The sequence below is a fragment of the Pezoporus wallicus genome, unplaced genomic scaffold, assembly GCF_028554395.1.
Source record: "Pezoporus wallicus isolate ANWC-B61680 ecotype Strahan unplaced genomic scaffold, APGP_CSIRO_Pwel_v1 contig_6401, whole genome shotgun sequence".
In the NCBI taxonomy this organism is placed as follows: Eukaryota; Metazoa; Chordata; class Aves; order Psittaciformes; family Psittacidae; genus Pezoporus; species Pezoporus wallicus.
In genome coordinates, this window is record NW_026638608.1 from 2241852 (window position 1) to 2256292 (window position 14441).

The following is a 14441-nucleotide window of genomic DNA, read 5'->3' on the forward strand; positions in this document are numbered from 1 at the left end:
CATTCACTCAAAACTGCTTCCCTGGAGTGTGTAAAAGTCACAGCTCTACATCGTGAGGCCTTCTAACACAAAATGCTCTCCCCCTTATTTTTAGCCTATTTTTATTTATAATTTCTTATTTATAATTTTTATATTTAGCCTATTTTTCACCTGAGTGGGTATGAAGCTCTTATTGTCCATCTGTATCCCCTGCATGATTTCCTGTATCTATCAGGACTTAGGTGCACAGGTGACAGAACAGTTAGAACAGCCCACAGAACTAATAAGATAGGAGGAAATCCTTTGTGTTGTTATTCCAAGCGCATCATCCATCTCTTAAGGCTCCAACCAACCAAATCAAAGCTGTTTAACAGCTTATTTACCAGAATTTCCTGTCCCTACAGGAAAGAAAGCATCAGCCAGGAGGAATCTGTTATCTGAAAGGTATTTTCACAGTATCTATCAGGGATGAAAATGGCCAGACCAGTAGGACTGGGGAGGTAAAGTCCTCTGTTGGAAATTTACTCTCTCACCACTATTGTCTTTTCTGTAATCTAAAACCACAATTGGAAGGGCCAAGTTAATCCAGATCTCAAAGACCCTGCACTGAGACACCATAGAGAATGGTGTGGTGATAAGAAACTTTGAGTTTGACTGAGACCCTCCTCATTCCTTCTCCATTGACTCTGGACACCCTCACAGGACTGCTGCTTTCAGTTGCTGTTTACCTGGGGCTGCCCTGGGACAGGTTCAGAGGAAGACTCCATCTGTCCTGCCCAAGCCATGAGTTTTGAAGGAATAGCCTGACGAAACCAGGAAGTTGGCACTGCTTTGAAATACTACTTTTCCTTCTCACAGCCGCTAAGACTGGGAGAGGGCAACATCGGAAGAAGCACGCTCTACAAGACAGATTAAATCAACTTCATTCCAAGGTTCCTGAACCTCCCAAGTTCACCATGCCCAGGTTCTTCGGTCCTTTTCCAGAAGTCATGAATAAGCAGGTTTGTCAGTAGAAGCAATCTGACTGTTCGGTGTGGGAGGCTGCCCTTACACCATACTCACCAGGCACAAATCCTCTGGGCCACCTGCAGGCTATGCTGCCCTCACTGGAGCACAGCATGTGAAATACCCTTCTCAGGCTGCAGGAGCCGATTACAGTTTGCTCTGAGAATTTGCCCAGAGAGACAAGATTTGTCAAACAGGAAGTAGCTTTTATTTGCTTTGGGTAAACCCAACTCTGCTTTCAGTGGAGTGGTAGAAAAATCCATTATAAGGCACCCTAAGCTCCTTTATCCAAACCTCAGGAGCTTGTCCTAGTAGGAACAGCTCTGAGGAAAAGGGAAGAGCATAATTTGTTCATGCAACTAATTTAATGGTAAAAACCTGTCCTTGTGCTGTTGTCTGATGTGTACTTTTCTTCATAGGGGGAGAGAGCTTCAACTTCAAGCCCTTATCTAAAATACTGGTGGACTGGTCTAAAAACAGTGAGCCAGAAAAGGTAGGCAAGGATTGAATCATGTGGAGGATAAGGCTGGCTTAAAGCAGACAAGATAGGTAGAAAGGATCTGCATTTCCTTCCTGGTGATGGGGGAAGACAACACTGCTCAGGCACTGCAACACTATCTTCCTACAGTTTCAGCCAGTAACAAGATTACCGTCTTTTGTCTTTTAGGAACAATGTTTCTCCCCCCTTAAAACCCCATCTTCCTTGCAAATTCACCATAGGCTGAGAGACTAAAGCAGAACACTAGTTTGAATACTGAGTTTGTTGTTTTCCCACAGCATGGCTAATTCACATCCTATAGCGCTCAGCCTTGGAGGTACCTATAGCTTTCTCCAGGCTAGTAAGGAGATCATTAAGCTGAGAAACACAAACTTTCAGGATAGGTCTTTGCTAGCTACCTGCAATGCAGGTAGCCTCTTCTGATAGCTGCTAACTCTCTGGATTGCATCTTCCCACAAATAGTGTCCAGGGAGTGACAGGGGAAGGTGTCACTCAGCATTAAGAGTGATGCAGATCTGGCTCTTGGAACTTTAGGCTTTCTGTAGCATTTCTCAGCTGAGTAAACTCAGTGTTGTCTTGGAGAACGTGCTAAAGGGAGAAGTGCTCTAAAAGAAGTAAATTTTAATATTGCTGGATCAGCTTAGCAGAAAACCCCTCACTCCTTCATCTCAGCCTCATATACTTGTTGTATATATGCTCATTAACATATAGTCATAAACCATACACAGGAAATTTACTGTAATGTTCATTTACTGTAAGTCATTGCCCTAGTGACTTAAAAGTATATAGCATAATTAGTGGAGGGTCAGGGTAATGTTACTGTTTTATTAGTGATGCTGAAGAGACCCTGACTCCCTCCTACAGGCTCAGCTGCTGAACTGGAGGCAGGGAGAGCTGAGGGAGGTTTAGTTACCTGTCACATTGGCAATGCCAAGTCCTCACTGAAAGTTTTCTTGTTTTAGACCTCCTGGAAACGCTCCCACACCTCAGTCTTCTGGCTCCACTGGCACTCAACCTGCGGCCCCTGTTTCTAACACATCTACATCATGGAAGTTTCAAGGTGATACAGAAGAGGACACAGACAGCGAGTAACCTGGCCCCAGTTCCTCTGCTAAGGAGGCATAAATGTTTCTTCTTATGTGGAAAAGACCTACGTGAATAAACATTCTGTGCAAGTGCTCTGGCTGTGTGTGGAGACTCCGCTATGCCTTGGCAATGGTTCTGCAAAAACTTTGCTTAGCAGACAGCTGTACTATGCTAAATATGGAGTGATTTCTGTGAGCTTTCTTCACCACCAAACAGTGGATACCCATCTCATTGGAAAGTGAGATCTCCATTGAACGAGAGCAGGATGCAAGTAACGCTTCTGAACTTACCTTGCTTGGCTTCTAAATGAAGCCATCTCTCCTCTGACCCATAATAACCAGATCTTGAAATGCATTATGTATCTTACTTCCCTCTACCTTCTGCAGAAACTGGGTGTCTCCGTATCACTCAGATTCTGTGCTTTATTTCCTCCTGCCTGGCATGGATTTGAACCAACAGCAAAGCAAAAAAGAACTCTGCATGACATGTTTGGTTGTGCTTGCTTTGCTACTTGACCTTTCAGCAGCTGACTCTGGCATCCTTATTTCCAATTGCTTGTTATGGTTCTTGTCAAAATATTAATACAGGATATGTTATGTGGAGAGTAGGACTGAGGCATTTGGAAGACCCCAACAATTATTCTCCTTCATAGCCAGGAGGGAATTGGTAGATTTATGCAGAAGGTCAGGTCACAAAGTGTTACAGTCTGAGCAAGATTCTGTCTTTTACCCCATAAATGGTTTAATATGGTTTAAATTACCACCCTAAGGAGTAACAAAAAGTGGTTACTCAGTAGTGAGGGATCTCCTGTTAGGAGTGTGGAAAATTACATCTATTAATAGCTTGAGATTACCTCCTGAGGGAGACCTATTGTACAGATTTAGCTGTATTTTGCCTTTAATTCATCAGCTGTTAGTAATTACATCCTACATTTTGCAATGGAAAAAATGAATCTGAACTGGCTGTTGAGACTATACTTCAATCATAGGAGGGAGAGGAAATTACAATGCAAATAGTATCAATCTTGTAAACAATTTTAATTCACTACTTAAATATTCATTAATTAAATAACATTTTAAAGAAGTGCATTCTGGAAGACACAGCCACACTGAAAGCAGTGCTGGTCAAATTAGCTTAAAGTAACTCCTCTGGCATCTCCCCAGTATGCGAGTTTTTAACAGTTCAGGTAGTAAGCAGTTGAGCTTGTCAACTGCCAGTGGAGAGAAATGCTGACTCCCCTCCTTCCCAAAGATGTCAGCTATAGTCTGTGCTTTTAAATAGTATCTTACAAGAGCAATATTCTCGTTCAGCTTCTACTTTGAACTTTTTTATTTTAATGACAACTGCAGCTCCTTTACCTCCTTTTCTTTGCATGCTCTACAGTTTTCCACTAGTGGTACTGGATCCTTCAGCAGAGCCTGTGGTTTTCCACATCGCCTGCCTGTGCTATAGCCTCAAGTTACCAGGTCAAAATCCCTGTCCCTTGTTCTTCCCTGGGGACAGTTATAAAAAAGGAAGTTTGTTATCAGATACAATAGTGTGATTATCCTGTCCCAGTGATTGAAAAGGCACTGTTTACCATAACAAAAGTAACCTCAAAACCAGAAGTTTTTTCATTATCATCCTCTTTTCCTGGTAAGTGCAGACAGCTTCAATGGAGAAAGCTGGTCAGATTGACATGTGCGGGGCTTGCTGCCCTCTCCTGGTGCTATCAAGGGCCGTATGTTGGATCTCAGCTGCCTCTTACATTGAGGTTTTCCCCTTTTAAGACGATGAGTCCTGCAGGAGAGGAGGGAAAAAGCTGCTTTATAGGCGGAATTGATTCTTTTAAACAGCATTGTTTTGATGAGGATTAGCTGGATCAATTCAACCAGGCAGAGCTTTTGAATTGTCAGTTGCAAAGGCAAGAGTATTGATCACGTTCTCCGAATCTGCAGATGATCCCCTTAAGGTTTCTGATAGAGATAAATGGATTGGAACTCAAAGCTGCTGGGTCTTCTGGCTACTCTTGCTCTATTTTCTGATAACGTTAGCACTTTCTGTTTAAGATCATGAGAAACAGTATCAAGGCCCATCAGCACATCTCAGTCTCAGCATTTGATGGGAAGCCACCTTCTTACCCTGTAAGGTGACTGACCAGGGCAGGTACTCACCTTGTAGGAATAATTTTACTCCTGATGGCTCCTGAAGCTCAGCTTGTTGGGTCAGGCGCAACAATCAAAGGCAGCAGCTCTCCACAGCGGGCATTCAGTTTTAAGGACGCAAAGTGATCTAACCTTGTGGGGCCAATGTTAAGGATTGCAATTGGCAGCTGCTTATCCCGGGCAGCAAGAGCAAACCTGTAACCAGAGTATACCTGCAGGAATACCAGAAGACAAAATTTCCAGCATCTTAGGCAGCAGAACTGCTACAGAAAGGAGTAAGGAAAGTAAAACCAGTTGCTGTTGGCAGTGGGAAAAGGTGCTGTATGTACATGCCGTATTAGGCAGTTGTTCAGGCAGGAAGTCATCCAGGAGTGCACAGAAAAGAAAAGCTCTTAACCTCTGTCAGTGCAGGATTTGCAGTTTCACAGAAACTGAAACTTCACAGTACATTAATGGGAAATGTCCTTGTCTTTCAGTAAATCTCTGCAGCAGTTTTTATTAGTTATCACTGGCACTTAAACGCTTCTACTTTGATGGTTCTCACATGGCTCAGCTTAGGTAGGACAAGAATGAACCTAAGGCATTTCAATCATTCCTGTACAAAGGATTATACGCTTAAGAAGTGCAAGTTCAAGGAATTTGTTTCCAGTATCCTGAAGCCAAGAGAATCAACAATCAGGCAGCCTTGGTTTTACCTTGTTCTGGGAGGTGTTAAGAGTATTTTTTTTAATGTAGTAGAACTTGTTCCTGGAAAGAAAACGCTCTTAGACAAACTCTATTCCAAAAGCTTCCACAGGTTAAACAACAGGGGTTTCTAAACTACCTTACCTTATAGATAAGAGGCTAATGGAAAAAACACATTGTGATACAAAGGACAATCCTGGCAATCCTAAGAAGAAAGCAGAGATATTTCTGCTCTCTTATTGAGCATTTAATTAGGAATTAGAGGACCCAAAATCTGGTATTTCACACAGTGTGCCATGAGGCCCAGAATGCTGCCAAAAGCTAAAAAAACTAAGCACAAAGATATGAGGTGGTGATCTCTGCAGGACTGAACTGTATCAGGCATCTTGGCTTTAGGGACAACTGTGGACCTACAATTTCCTGACGGAGGAGGCACAAGAGAGAGATCTGAATGGAGTTATTTCTAGCAGCATGAAGCAGACTGGCAACAGAGTGACAGGGAAGCCCAAACAGGCCAACTGTGAAGCCAGATCCCAACCAAAGTAAATGTAAAATACAAAGAAGCTCTGGAGAGGCTGTTTGGATCCACAAGCACTAGTCCTAAATTGTGGGAGCAAGGATTGTTGCAGGCAGAGTACCACAGAAACAGGAAATGCAGTGTGTGAGGAAAACCTACTTACCTGCATAGAGGATCCTGCCACCAGCATGGAGTCTGATTCTGCCAGGCGCTGATGCACGAAATTCACTTTCTCTGGGCAAACTGTGTCTCCAAAGAATGTTACGTCGGGCTTCAGGATTCCACCACATTTACAGCAGGCTGGGACTTGGAAATTACACACTTGCTCATCCGTCAGGAAGACATCTCCATCTGGAGCCACACCGAATGCTTCAGCTTTCCAGGTAGGATTCAGAGCCTCAAATTGCTCCTGAAGCTCAGAGCGCAACATCTGGTCTCCACAGGCCAGACAGAAAACCCTGAAATTCAGAGGAAAGTCTTAACAGAGAGTTCCACGTGAGCTGAAGAGCTGGAGTCTGCTATTTTTTCCTTAGAAGGCCTGGAAGGTCTATTGTCATCATCCACATTTATTTACCAAATAGTACAGGTCAAGCAGCTGTCTTTCTACCTCCCATTGTTGCTCTGTAGGAATGCTCTAAAGGAAGCACTTTGAACCCTACTGACACACTCTCTCCCAGTTCAGGACCTGCTTTTGCATCTGGAAACTGTGTGATCACTGCCAGGCTGTGGTGGCCCTTCTCCAGTCCACTCATCCTGTGCGTTTCTAGCACTATCATGCTGCATAGCCCTGGATAATCCTTTTGTCCTCTTCACTAAGAGGACGTTTGTTGTAGCAAGGAAAGGGGAGTTTCTGGCTGATTCAGGCTTCAGGGGAAATGACACAAACAATGCTCTAACAAGACAGAGTAGTGGTCATGTTTCTTAAATAGTGTGCTGAGAACAGCACTGTTCTGTGATCTTTTCCTCCACCCCAGCCAAACACCACCTTTGAGCATCTCATGTTCAGGAACATAGCATTGACGTTGTGCCTCCTTTCTCAGCAGCTAACACAGTCACCCTGAACAAGCGACCGGAGGATCAACCATCATCTACCACCAGACATTACCTGTGTGTGCAGCCGTGCAGCTCTGTCAGGCGCTGGCTCCCGGCCTTGGTGTGAAGGGCATCCACGTTCTGGGTCACCAGCCAGTGCAGCTTCCCCAGCTTCTCCCAGTCTCTTAGGACCAAGTGTGCTATGTTTGGCTGGTAGGAGGAGAACTGGGGCCAGCCCACAAAGTTCCTTGCCCAGTACCGCTGCCGGGCACTGGCACTCCGGATGAACTCAGCATGTTGCATGGGCCGTCTGTCTGTCCTGGCGTAGAGCCCAATGCCTTCAGAGCGGTAATCTGGGATCCCTGATTCAGTTGAGATCCCAGCTCCAGTTATTACAAACAGCCTCTTGGAGTTAGAAACAAAGTGCTGCAGCTTCTCTACTTCTATAGGATCTGGGGGAAGGCAGGTTGGCACGAAAGCCAAGTTTGGAGAGGTTCTGGATGCAGAATGGGGTCTGAAATTATGGAAGCTGATCGTTCTGTGTATTCCAGGCAACTTCCTAGCAGAGAACATATTCACCTAAAAGTCAAGAACAGAACACATGGCAGGTAAAAGAAAGCAAAGCGCATGTCCTTAATTCCATTTTCATGGGATTTTCTGGAAAACTATGCTAAGTATTCTTTGCTTTTTTCTTTTTTTGGTAAAAAACCACAACTTATTTTGGAAATGTTAAATAATTAAAGGCCTAACCTCTGAGGACAGTGTTTGCATGTCCCTTTGACTGAGGGCAACACTGAGGACTACTCAAGGTACAAGGACAAAGTCAGCACCCCTGACTCGCAGGATTCCCAGTCTTGCATCCTGGTGTGAAGAAGAGCTGCCTAAGAGGACTTGTGAAGAGCCCAGAGAGCCCTGAGCATGCAAAGTCTTTCCTAGGTATGTGCAACAGGGCAGAGAAGAAATGGCAGGAAGGCCAAGCACCCAACCCCAGAGGCACTCCCTGGCTGGTTCCTCCCCAGAAGACCCTTGCTCTGCCTTCTTTAACATTCTGCTTGTTCCAGTTCAGTCCTTTGCATGTGTTGTGGGAAGGAAAACAAAAACCAACCTTGAAATACTGCTTTTCAGGACAAAGACCTTGACTGGAGTTACTCCTGGTGCAGAACAGTCCTTGAAGTGGAGCTGCGGGTGATTAAGACACTGTCTAAATGCCTCTGGTACCTCCTGCTTTGTGGGTGCCACCTCCTCAGAGTCAGTGGAAGGTGAGGGAGCTTTGCTTCTCCAGCAGAAACCAGGGACTTTGCTGAGAAAGGAGCATCGCCCAAATGTGCCTGGCAGGTAGGAAAGGAGGGATATCCTGCTTTAAGGGAGGACTGGTGTGCCCTATTGGGGACAGGCAGGATGGCTTTGCTGACAAGTAGCCTGGAATTGTGTGCAAGATCTGTTGTGACAGGAGTGGACTGGTTTGGAGCTTGATTTTGTCTGGTTTTTCTAGCAGTCTGCAGTTTTCCTTTCTCCCTTTCACTCTTTTAAAACTATTTTTCTGGGCTTCTCCATGGTTTTGCATACAAAGTACAAAATGTCTGGAAAGAAACAGTACTGAGAATTGACTGCCTGGTATTTTTCCCTCCCACCATCTCCCTTAGCTGGGGGGCTTGTATGATATCTGGAAGATGGAGGAAGGAGTTTAATTATCAGAGCTATTTAGATGCCTGATAGTCTGGTGCTTAAAGCTAGCGTGGTCATGTGGGACAACTGAGTGCAGATTAATGCCACTCCTGCCCTCCTCATCACAGATTACAGGGAGGACACCTAAGGGACTGGATCTCACTGGGAGCCCTCAGCCAGCTTTAGGTCCCCTTCAGGTGTCACAGGCAGTGGTTTGAAGGAGGGCTCTGTGCAGCTTGTCAGCTCTCAAAGCACGTGGGCAGTTCCATAGGTGCTGCCTACAGGAAAGCTAAGGAAGTGTGGGCTCGATGATCAGGTAGTGAGGTGGATCAAGAACTGGTTGGAAGGAAGAAGACAGAGAGTTGTGGTCAATGGGGCAGAATCTAGCCGGAGGTCTGTGACTAGTGGAGTCTCTCAGGAGTCGGTGCTGGGACCAGTGCTGTTTAATATTTTCATCAACGACCTGGATGACAGAACTGAATGTACCCTCAGCAAGTTCACTGGTGATACTAAACTGGGAGGAGTGGCTGACACACCAGAGGGCTGTGTTGCCATTCAGCGAGACCTGGACAGGCTGGAGAGTTGGGCGGAGAGGAACTTGATGAAATTCAACAAGGGCAAGTGTAGAGTCTTGCATCTGGGGAAGAACAACCCCATGTACCAGTACAGGTTGGGGGATGACCTGCTGGACAGTAGTGAAGGGGAAAGGGACCTGGGGATCCTGGTGGATAGGAGGATGACCATGAGCCAACAATGTGCCCTTGAGGCCAAGAAGGCCAATGGCATCCTAGGGTGCATTAGAAAGAGTGTGGTTAGTAGGTCAAGAGAGGTTCTCCTCCCCCTCTACTCTGCCTTGGTGAGGCCGCATCTGGAATATTGTGTCCAGTTCTGGGCCCCACAGTCCAAGAAGGACAGGGAATTGCTTGAAAGAGTCCAGCGCAGAGCTACAAAGATGATTAAGGGAATGGAACATCTCTCTTATGAGGAGAGGCTGAGGGAGCTGGGACTCTTTAGCTTGGAGAAGAGGAGACTGAGGGGTGACCTCATCAATGTTTACACATATGTAAAGGGTGAGTGTCAGGATGATGGAGCTAGGTGTTTTTCAGTGATGTCCAGTGATAGGACAAGGGGCAATGGGTGTAAACTGGAGCATAGGAGGTTCCACGTGAACATCAGGAAAAATTTCTTTACTGTGAGAGTGACAGATCACTGGAACAGGTTGCCCAGGGGGGTTGTGGAGTCTCCTACGTTGGAGATACTCAAGGCCCGCCTGGATAAGTTCCTGTGTGATATACTCTAGGTTACCCTGCTCTTGCAGGAGGGTTGGACTAGATGATCTTTTGAGGTCCCTTCCAACCCTTAGGATTCTGTGATTCTGTGAAACCTGCAGTGCCTGTGAAGTCTGGGGCAGCTCTGGGAAGTTGGAGGGATTCAAGTGGTGAATTTACTTGTCTAAAAGGCTGCATCAAAGTACATGTGATGAAGTGTGCGTCAGTGCCTGGATGGTTTTTAGACTCCTGCTGTGTCTAAATGGCTTTGCCTCAAGTCCCCAGTTCCCCTCAGTACCAGTTCTGTCAATAAATGGAGCAATATTTAAATACATTTAAAGTCTGGGTGTTCAGCTGTATCATGACACTAAATTGATGCTAGTGGCAAAGAGCAGGTTTGCCTCTGTTACTCTCCTGTTCTCAAATCTTTGTGTCATCATCAGTTGAATTACAGGGAAGATCTGACTTCCTCCATAGTCTGAATTACTTTTTCAATCTAAGCAGTGGATTCCGTTCACAATTATTTTTGCCTTGTTTTGTTGTTTAGCAAGAGTTGTGGTAGGCTCTGAAGAGGTTTAATTTTCCATCTGAGTTAATTAGAAGGGACAAAGTCCCCCCCAAATCCTTTAATTTGTTTTGAGAATACCTTCTGTCATGATGCTCTCGAGGCTGTCAAGGCAGTTTGACAGTATTTCAATTGCTTCAGCTGTTGAAAACTCTCAATTCCTGTCCCTTTCCATCAAAAGATCTCTCAGAAAGAAATGTTGTGAAGGGAATGAAATGGAGACAAAACATGGGTCTGCCCAGAAGAGGAAAATAACAGATGAATTTGAGAGCTGCTGTAAAGTGAGGAAGCAGGGCAGCACAGGAGAGGAAACACAGAGTGCTTCCTGTGAAATGCAAAGCGGCTTTTACAATGAAACTGCTCAGATTATAAAACAACAACTGCTCTCTATAACAAGAAAAACTCTTCCAACGCACCTATCGAGATCTGAGGCTGGCATCCAAGGGGCTCCACAGGCAGAGATCAGACAAGTGCCGGGCAAGAGATAAACATGTTCCTAGCAATGGTACCAGGCCAGAAGTCCATAAGGAACCCCACCTCATCCCAGTCTCTTGTATTGTAATAATGACGGGGGGTGGCCCTGACCCGTGCACGTGTAATGGAATGAATGGAGTGATAGGCGAATAATACCCCAAATCTTACCTTCCCTGACGCCGCCGCGGACACAAAGCGCCGCTCTGCCGGAAGCAGAGAGTTCTGGGAAATGTAGTTCACGAAGAAGTTAAGCCCCAAGCCCAAAGACTACAATTCCCATGCTTCAAATAAGGAAAAAAACCCGAGTTCCTGACACCCCATCGCCAAGCTGAAAGGAAGCCAAGAGCTTTACAGCTGCCACCAAGGAGACAGAGGGATGAGACTGGATTTGATTTGTTACAAATGCGAATGATAGCTTTGATAAAATGCACTGTAGATTTTTGTCCTTGTAAAAAATGCATTTCCTTTTCACTGACACTTTCAGGTCTAAAATGTGGCTAAACAAATAATGGGAGAAAAATCCACCGAGGACAGTTAAGGGCATCTCTCCCTGTGCAGGAATTCCCTGAGATGTCAGTTGTTGGAGGCAATATGAGTTACTGGGCTGGTACATTTGGCCTGTCCTGGTGCCCTCCTGTTGTACTTGGCCTCATGAGAGATGGACCTGTCTGGCAGTTCAATGGTCATCTTAAGCACATTTAGGAGGACAGGAAAAACATTTGGGAGACAGATGTGGAAAAGGCCCATGACAACAAGGATGGACAAGTATTAAAATCTGGTCTTGCAGTTAGTGTGGCCAGACAAAACCGGAGAGGTCAGCGTGGGGCAAGTGACCCCTGCCCAGCTTTCAGAGGAGGCATGGGTGAAAAACGGCAGGGCAGTTGTTCCTCTGGCCTGGCTGGACCTCTCCCAGGGCACAGTCAGGCACCCTGAGCCACTTTGGGATTCAACTCTTTGCCCCCAAAGGGCTTGTGCTGGCTGTGCAGTTCACGATCTCCTTCCCAGGCTCAGTCTATCACCCATCACTGCTCTGCTAGAGGTGGGCAGCTACTGGCTGGGTGAGACAACCCCATGAAACCTGACAGTGGGTGGAAGGGGAACTGGAAGTGTGGGGTGGAGGTAGCACCTCTCCACAGGAATGAGCTGCTGGATCAGTGCAACCCATCTTTGCAGAACCATACCAATTGCTCCTGCCCCTCTGTGCCTCTTTAGCGGGTGGTGGTGGGATTTCTTCCAGTGTTTTCCAGCTGACCCAGTTCCTTCCTAAGTGCACAGGGGTGGCTGCTTGGGATGGCTTCACTTTGTCCTTGTGCGCGTGTTCCACATGGTGCTGTGTACGCACTGGTGGTCCAGGCCAGCACTGACACCACACAGACGGTTTTTAACAGCAGGCCTTCAATAATTGCACTATAAACTGCACAAATTGCTTGGCAAGAAGGGATTTGGGGTCCTTTTCTTCCCAAAGGAATGTTATTCTTCTGAAGATCTGAACAGGAGGAAGTCCAGACTACGGCATGGTGGCATCTGGGTCCTGGATCCTCACCTGCCTCACACACTATGTGCCCTTGCTGATAACCCGACTACTTTTCCAACCCTCTCCCCCCAAATGGCTTGTGCCAGTTGGTTCAAAACGTTGCACGGATATTGAATCCATTTTTCTTTCCTTTTACAGTTAAAGCCCGGAGGACCTGCAGCCTGTGACCCGCAATGTGTAATCCCGCATCCTGCTTGCCCAGTGTCAGCCCCGCGGCACGACCCTCCCCCGGCAGTCCCGTGAGTGTCCGTAACCGTCAGGCTGCCGGTGTCTGCTTTAGGGGTTTAAACGTGCTTCCAAACCGTAGGGCGGTGACATCGACAGCGCCGGAACCCCGGGTCCCACCTCCACGGGGCTGGGGGGGTGGAGCGGTGTGATTTGGCCACTCCCGGCGGGCAGGGCGCCTTCCCCAGCGCTCATTACCATGGTGCCCTCCCGGCAGCCCCTGCGTGCCCCGTGCCGCGGCCATCGGGACCCCCCGGTGGAACCCCCGCCGCCACCGGCACCGGGAGCGCGCTCTGAGGGTGGGGGACGAGCGTTAGCGCGGGGCGCGCGGGGCCGCGGCGGCGCGCTCTGACCACGGCGGCGGGGCGGCGGCGGCGGGGCCCGGGAGGGCGGAGCTGTCCGGTAGCTTTGCGCAGTGGCAGTATCGTAGCCTGTGAGGTTAATCCGAGGCGCGATTATTGCTAGTTGAAAACTTTTCCCAATACCCCGCCATGACGACTTGAAATATAGTCGGCACTGGCAATTTTTGAGGGCCTCTCCGGAGGCTGCTTACACGTGGTTAATGACAGATGCAGCGAAAACGTGGGTAGTGGTGGGATTCCCACGGAACGGTCAGGGCTGGCCAGGGAATACCGGGAGAATGGCTCAGACTGGACAGCAGATGGCGGGTGACGGCTTGGGGCGGGCAGGGCATGCCCAGGGGAACGGTTTGGGCAGGGGATACCCGGGAAACAATTCGGGCCGAGCCGGGAATGCCGGAGGGAGGGCTCGGCATGGGCAGGGGATGCCTGGCAAACGGTTCGGGCAGGGCAGGGATGCCCGGGGGAACGGCTCGGGCAGGGCCGGTGCTGTCCAGGGAAAGGGCTTGGGCAGGGCCGGTGCTGTCCAGGGGAAGGGCTTGGGCAGGGCCGGTGATGCCCAGGGGAACGGCTTGGGCAGCGGATGCCTAGGGCCGCGGTGCGGGGTACCCCGTGGTCGCGCTGCAGCGAGGATCCCCCGCACCGCGGGAAGATGCCCCTGTGACGTACACGTACTTTGCATATCCTTCCCATCAGGCTTCGCGCCCGCCCCTCCATGCACAACGGGGACCGGAGAAAACGGGGCTCTCCGCTACCGGCGGTACGGGAGTCAGCCGTGGGTGGGGACAGTCCCGGGGAGTGTCCTGGGGACGCGCGGAGCGGGCGCGGGCGGACGGCGGAGCTCGCCCCGAGCTCGGAGGCGGCCCCTGAGCGAGGCCCCTCGGCGGCGGGAGTAGGGGTTCAGCTTTGCGCAGTGGCAGTATCGTAGCCAATGAGGTTAATCCGAGGCGCGATTATTGCTAATTGAAAACTTTTCCCAATACCCCGCCATGACGACTTGAAATATAGTCGGCATTGGCAATTTTTGACAGTCTCTACGGAGACTGAACCTTGTTGTAAAAAACAGATAGAAAGCGATAAAAGGAGTAGAGGCATCGCCCAGTATGGGGTCTTATAAGTCTTCGGTAGCTTATTGGGACAGGAAGAGCCGAAGGCTTTTTGTTCTCTTTCGCCTTTCTAGGCCTTTACTCCTTCCAAATCGCGGTTTAATAAATGAAGGGAGCGTTTGCATAAAAACCTGGGTTCTGGCCTTTTTCTTCCCAAGCTACTGAAGGAGCAATCGGGCTGTGGACATGGGACTGGGGTGCTTGCAGAAGGGTTGCTCGTGCTGAGGAGGATGCTTTCTTTTGGAAGGTAGCTTGGGCAGCAATGGGAGGTATTTCCCAAGCAAGTAAATCAGTGGGAG

General features: G+C 48.1%; 1 protein-coding gene and 2 non-coding genes across 4 annotated transcripts; 2 read left to right on the forward strand and 1 right to left on the reverse strand.

Annotated features, from left to right (window-relative positions):
* Positions 1-315: 315 nt before the first annotated feature.
* SIRT4 (sirtuin 4) lies at positions 316-11215 on the reverse strand. Of its 2 annotated transcripts, XM_057411344.1 has the most exons (5): positions 10861-11192; positions 7020-7525; positions 6078-6372; positions 4723-4925; positions 316-4348 (listed from the first exon to the last, which is right to left on the reverse strand). In XM_057411344.1, the coding sequence occupies exons 2-4, from the start codon at positions 7517-7519 to the stop codon at positions 4761-4763; spliced, it is 960 nt and encodes a 319-aa protein (XP_057267327.1). In that variant the 5' UTR covers positions 7520-7525; positions 10861-11192; the 3' UTR covers positions 316-4348; positions 4723-4760. The 2 variants fall into 2 exon arrangements, with proteins under 2 accessions (XP_057267327.1, XP_057267328.1); XM_057411345.1 differs by lacking the exon at positions 316-4348 and having other exon boundaries at positions 4735-4908; positions 10861-11215.
* A 1866-nt stretch (positions 11216-13081) lies between these two features.
* On the forward strand, positions 13082-13222 carry LOC130600309 (U4 spliceosomal RNA). The gene has a single exon (XR_008972430.1). It is a non-coding gene; the product is annotated as a U4 spliceosomal RNA (small nuclear RNA).
* A 716-nt stretch (positions 13223-13938) lies between these two features.
* On the forward strand, positions 13939-14079 carry LOC130600308 (U4 spliceosomal RNA). Its single transcript, XR_008972429.1, has one exon. It is a non-coding gene; the product is annotated as a U4 spliceosomal RNA (small nuclear RNA).
* The last annotated feature ends 362 nt before the right edge of the window (positions 14080-14441 follow it).

Coding starts and splice junctions, on each gene's coding strand:
- SIRT4 (XM_057411344.1), bottom strand. CDS start 7,519: ATGTTCTCTGCTAGGAAGTTGCCTGGAATACACAGAACGATCAGCTTC. Junction 6,373..7,019: donor CTGCACGGCTGCACACACAG/GTAATGTCTGGT, acceptor TCTGAATTTCAG/GGTTTTCTGTCTGGCCTGTG. Junction 4,926..6,077: donor TGGCAGGATCCTCTATGCAG/GTAAGTAGGTTT, acceptor GTATTCCTGCAG/GTATACTCTGGTTACAGGTT.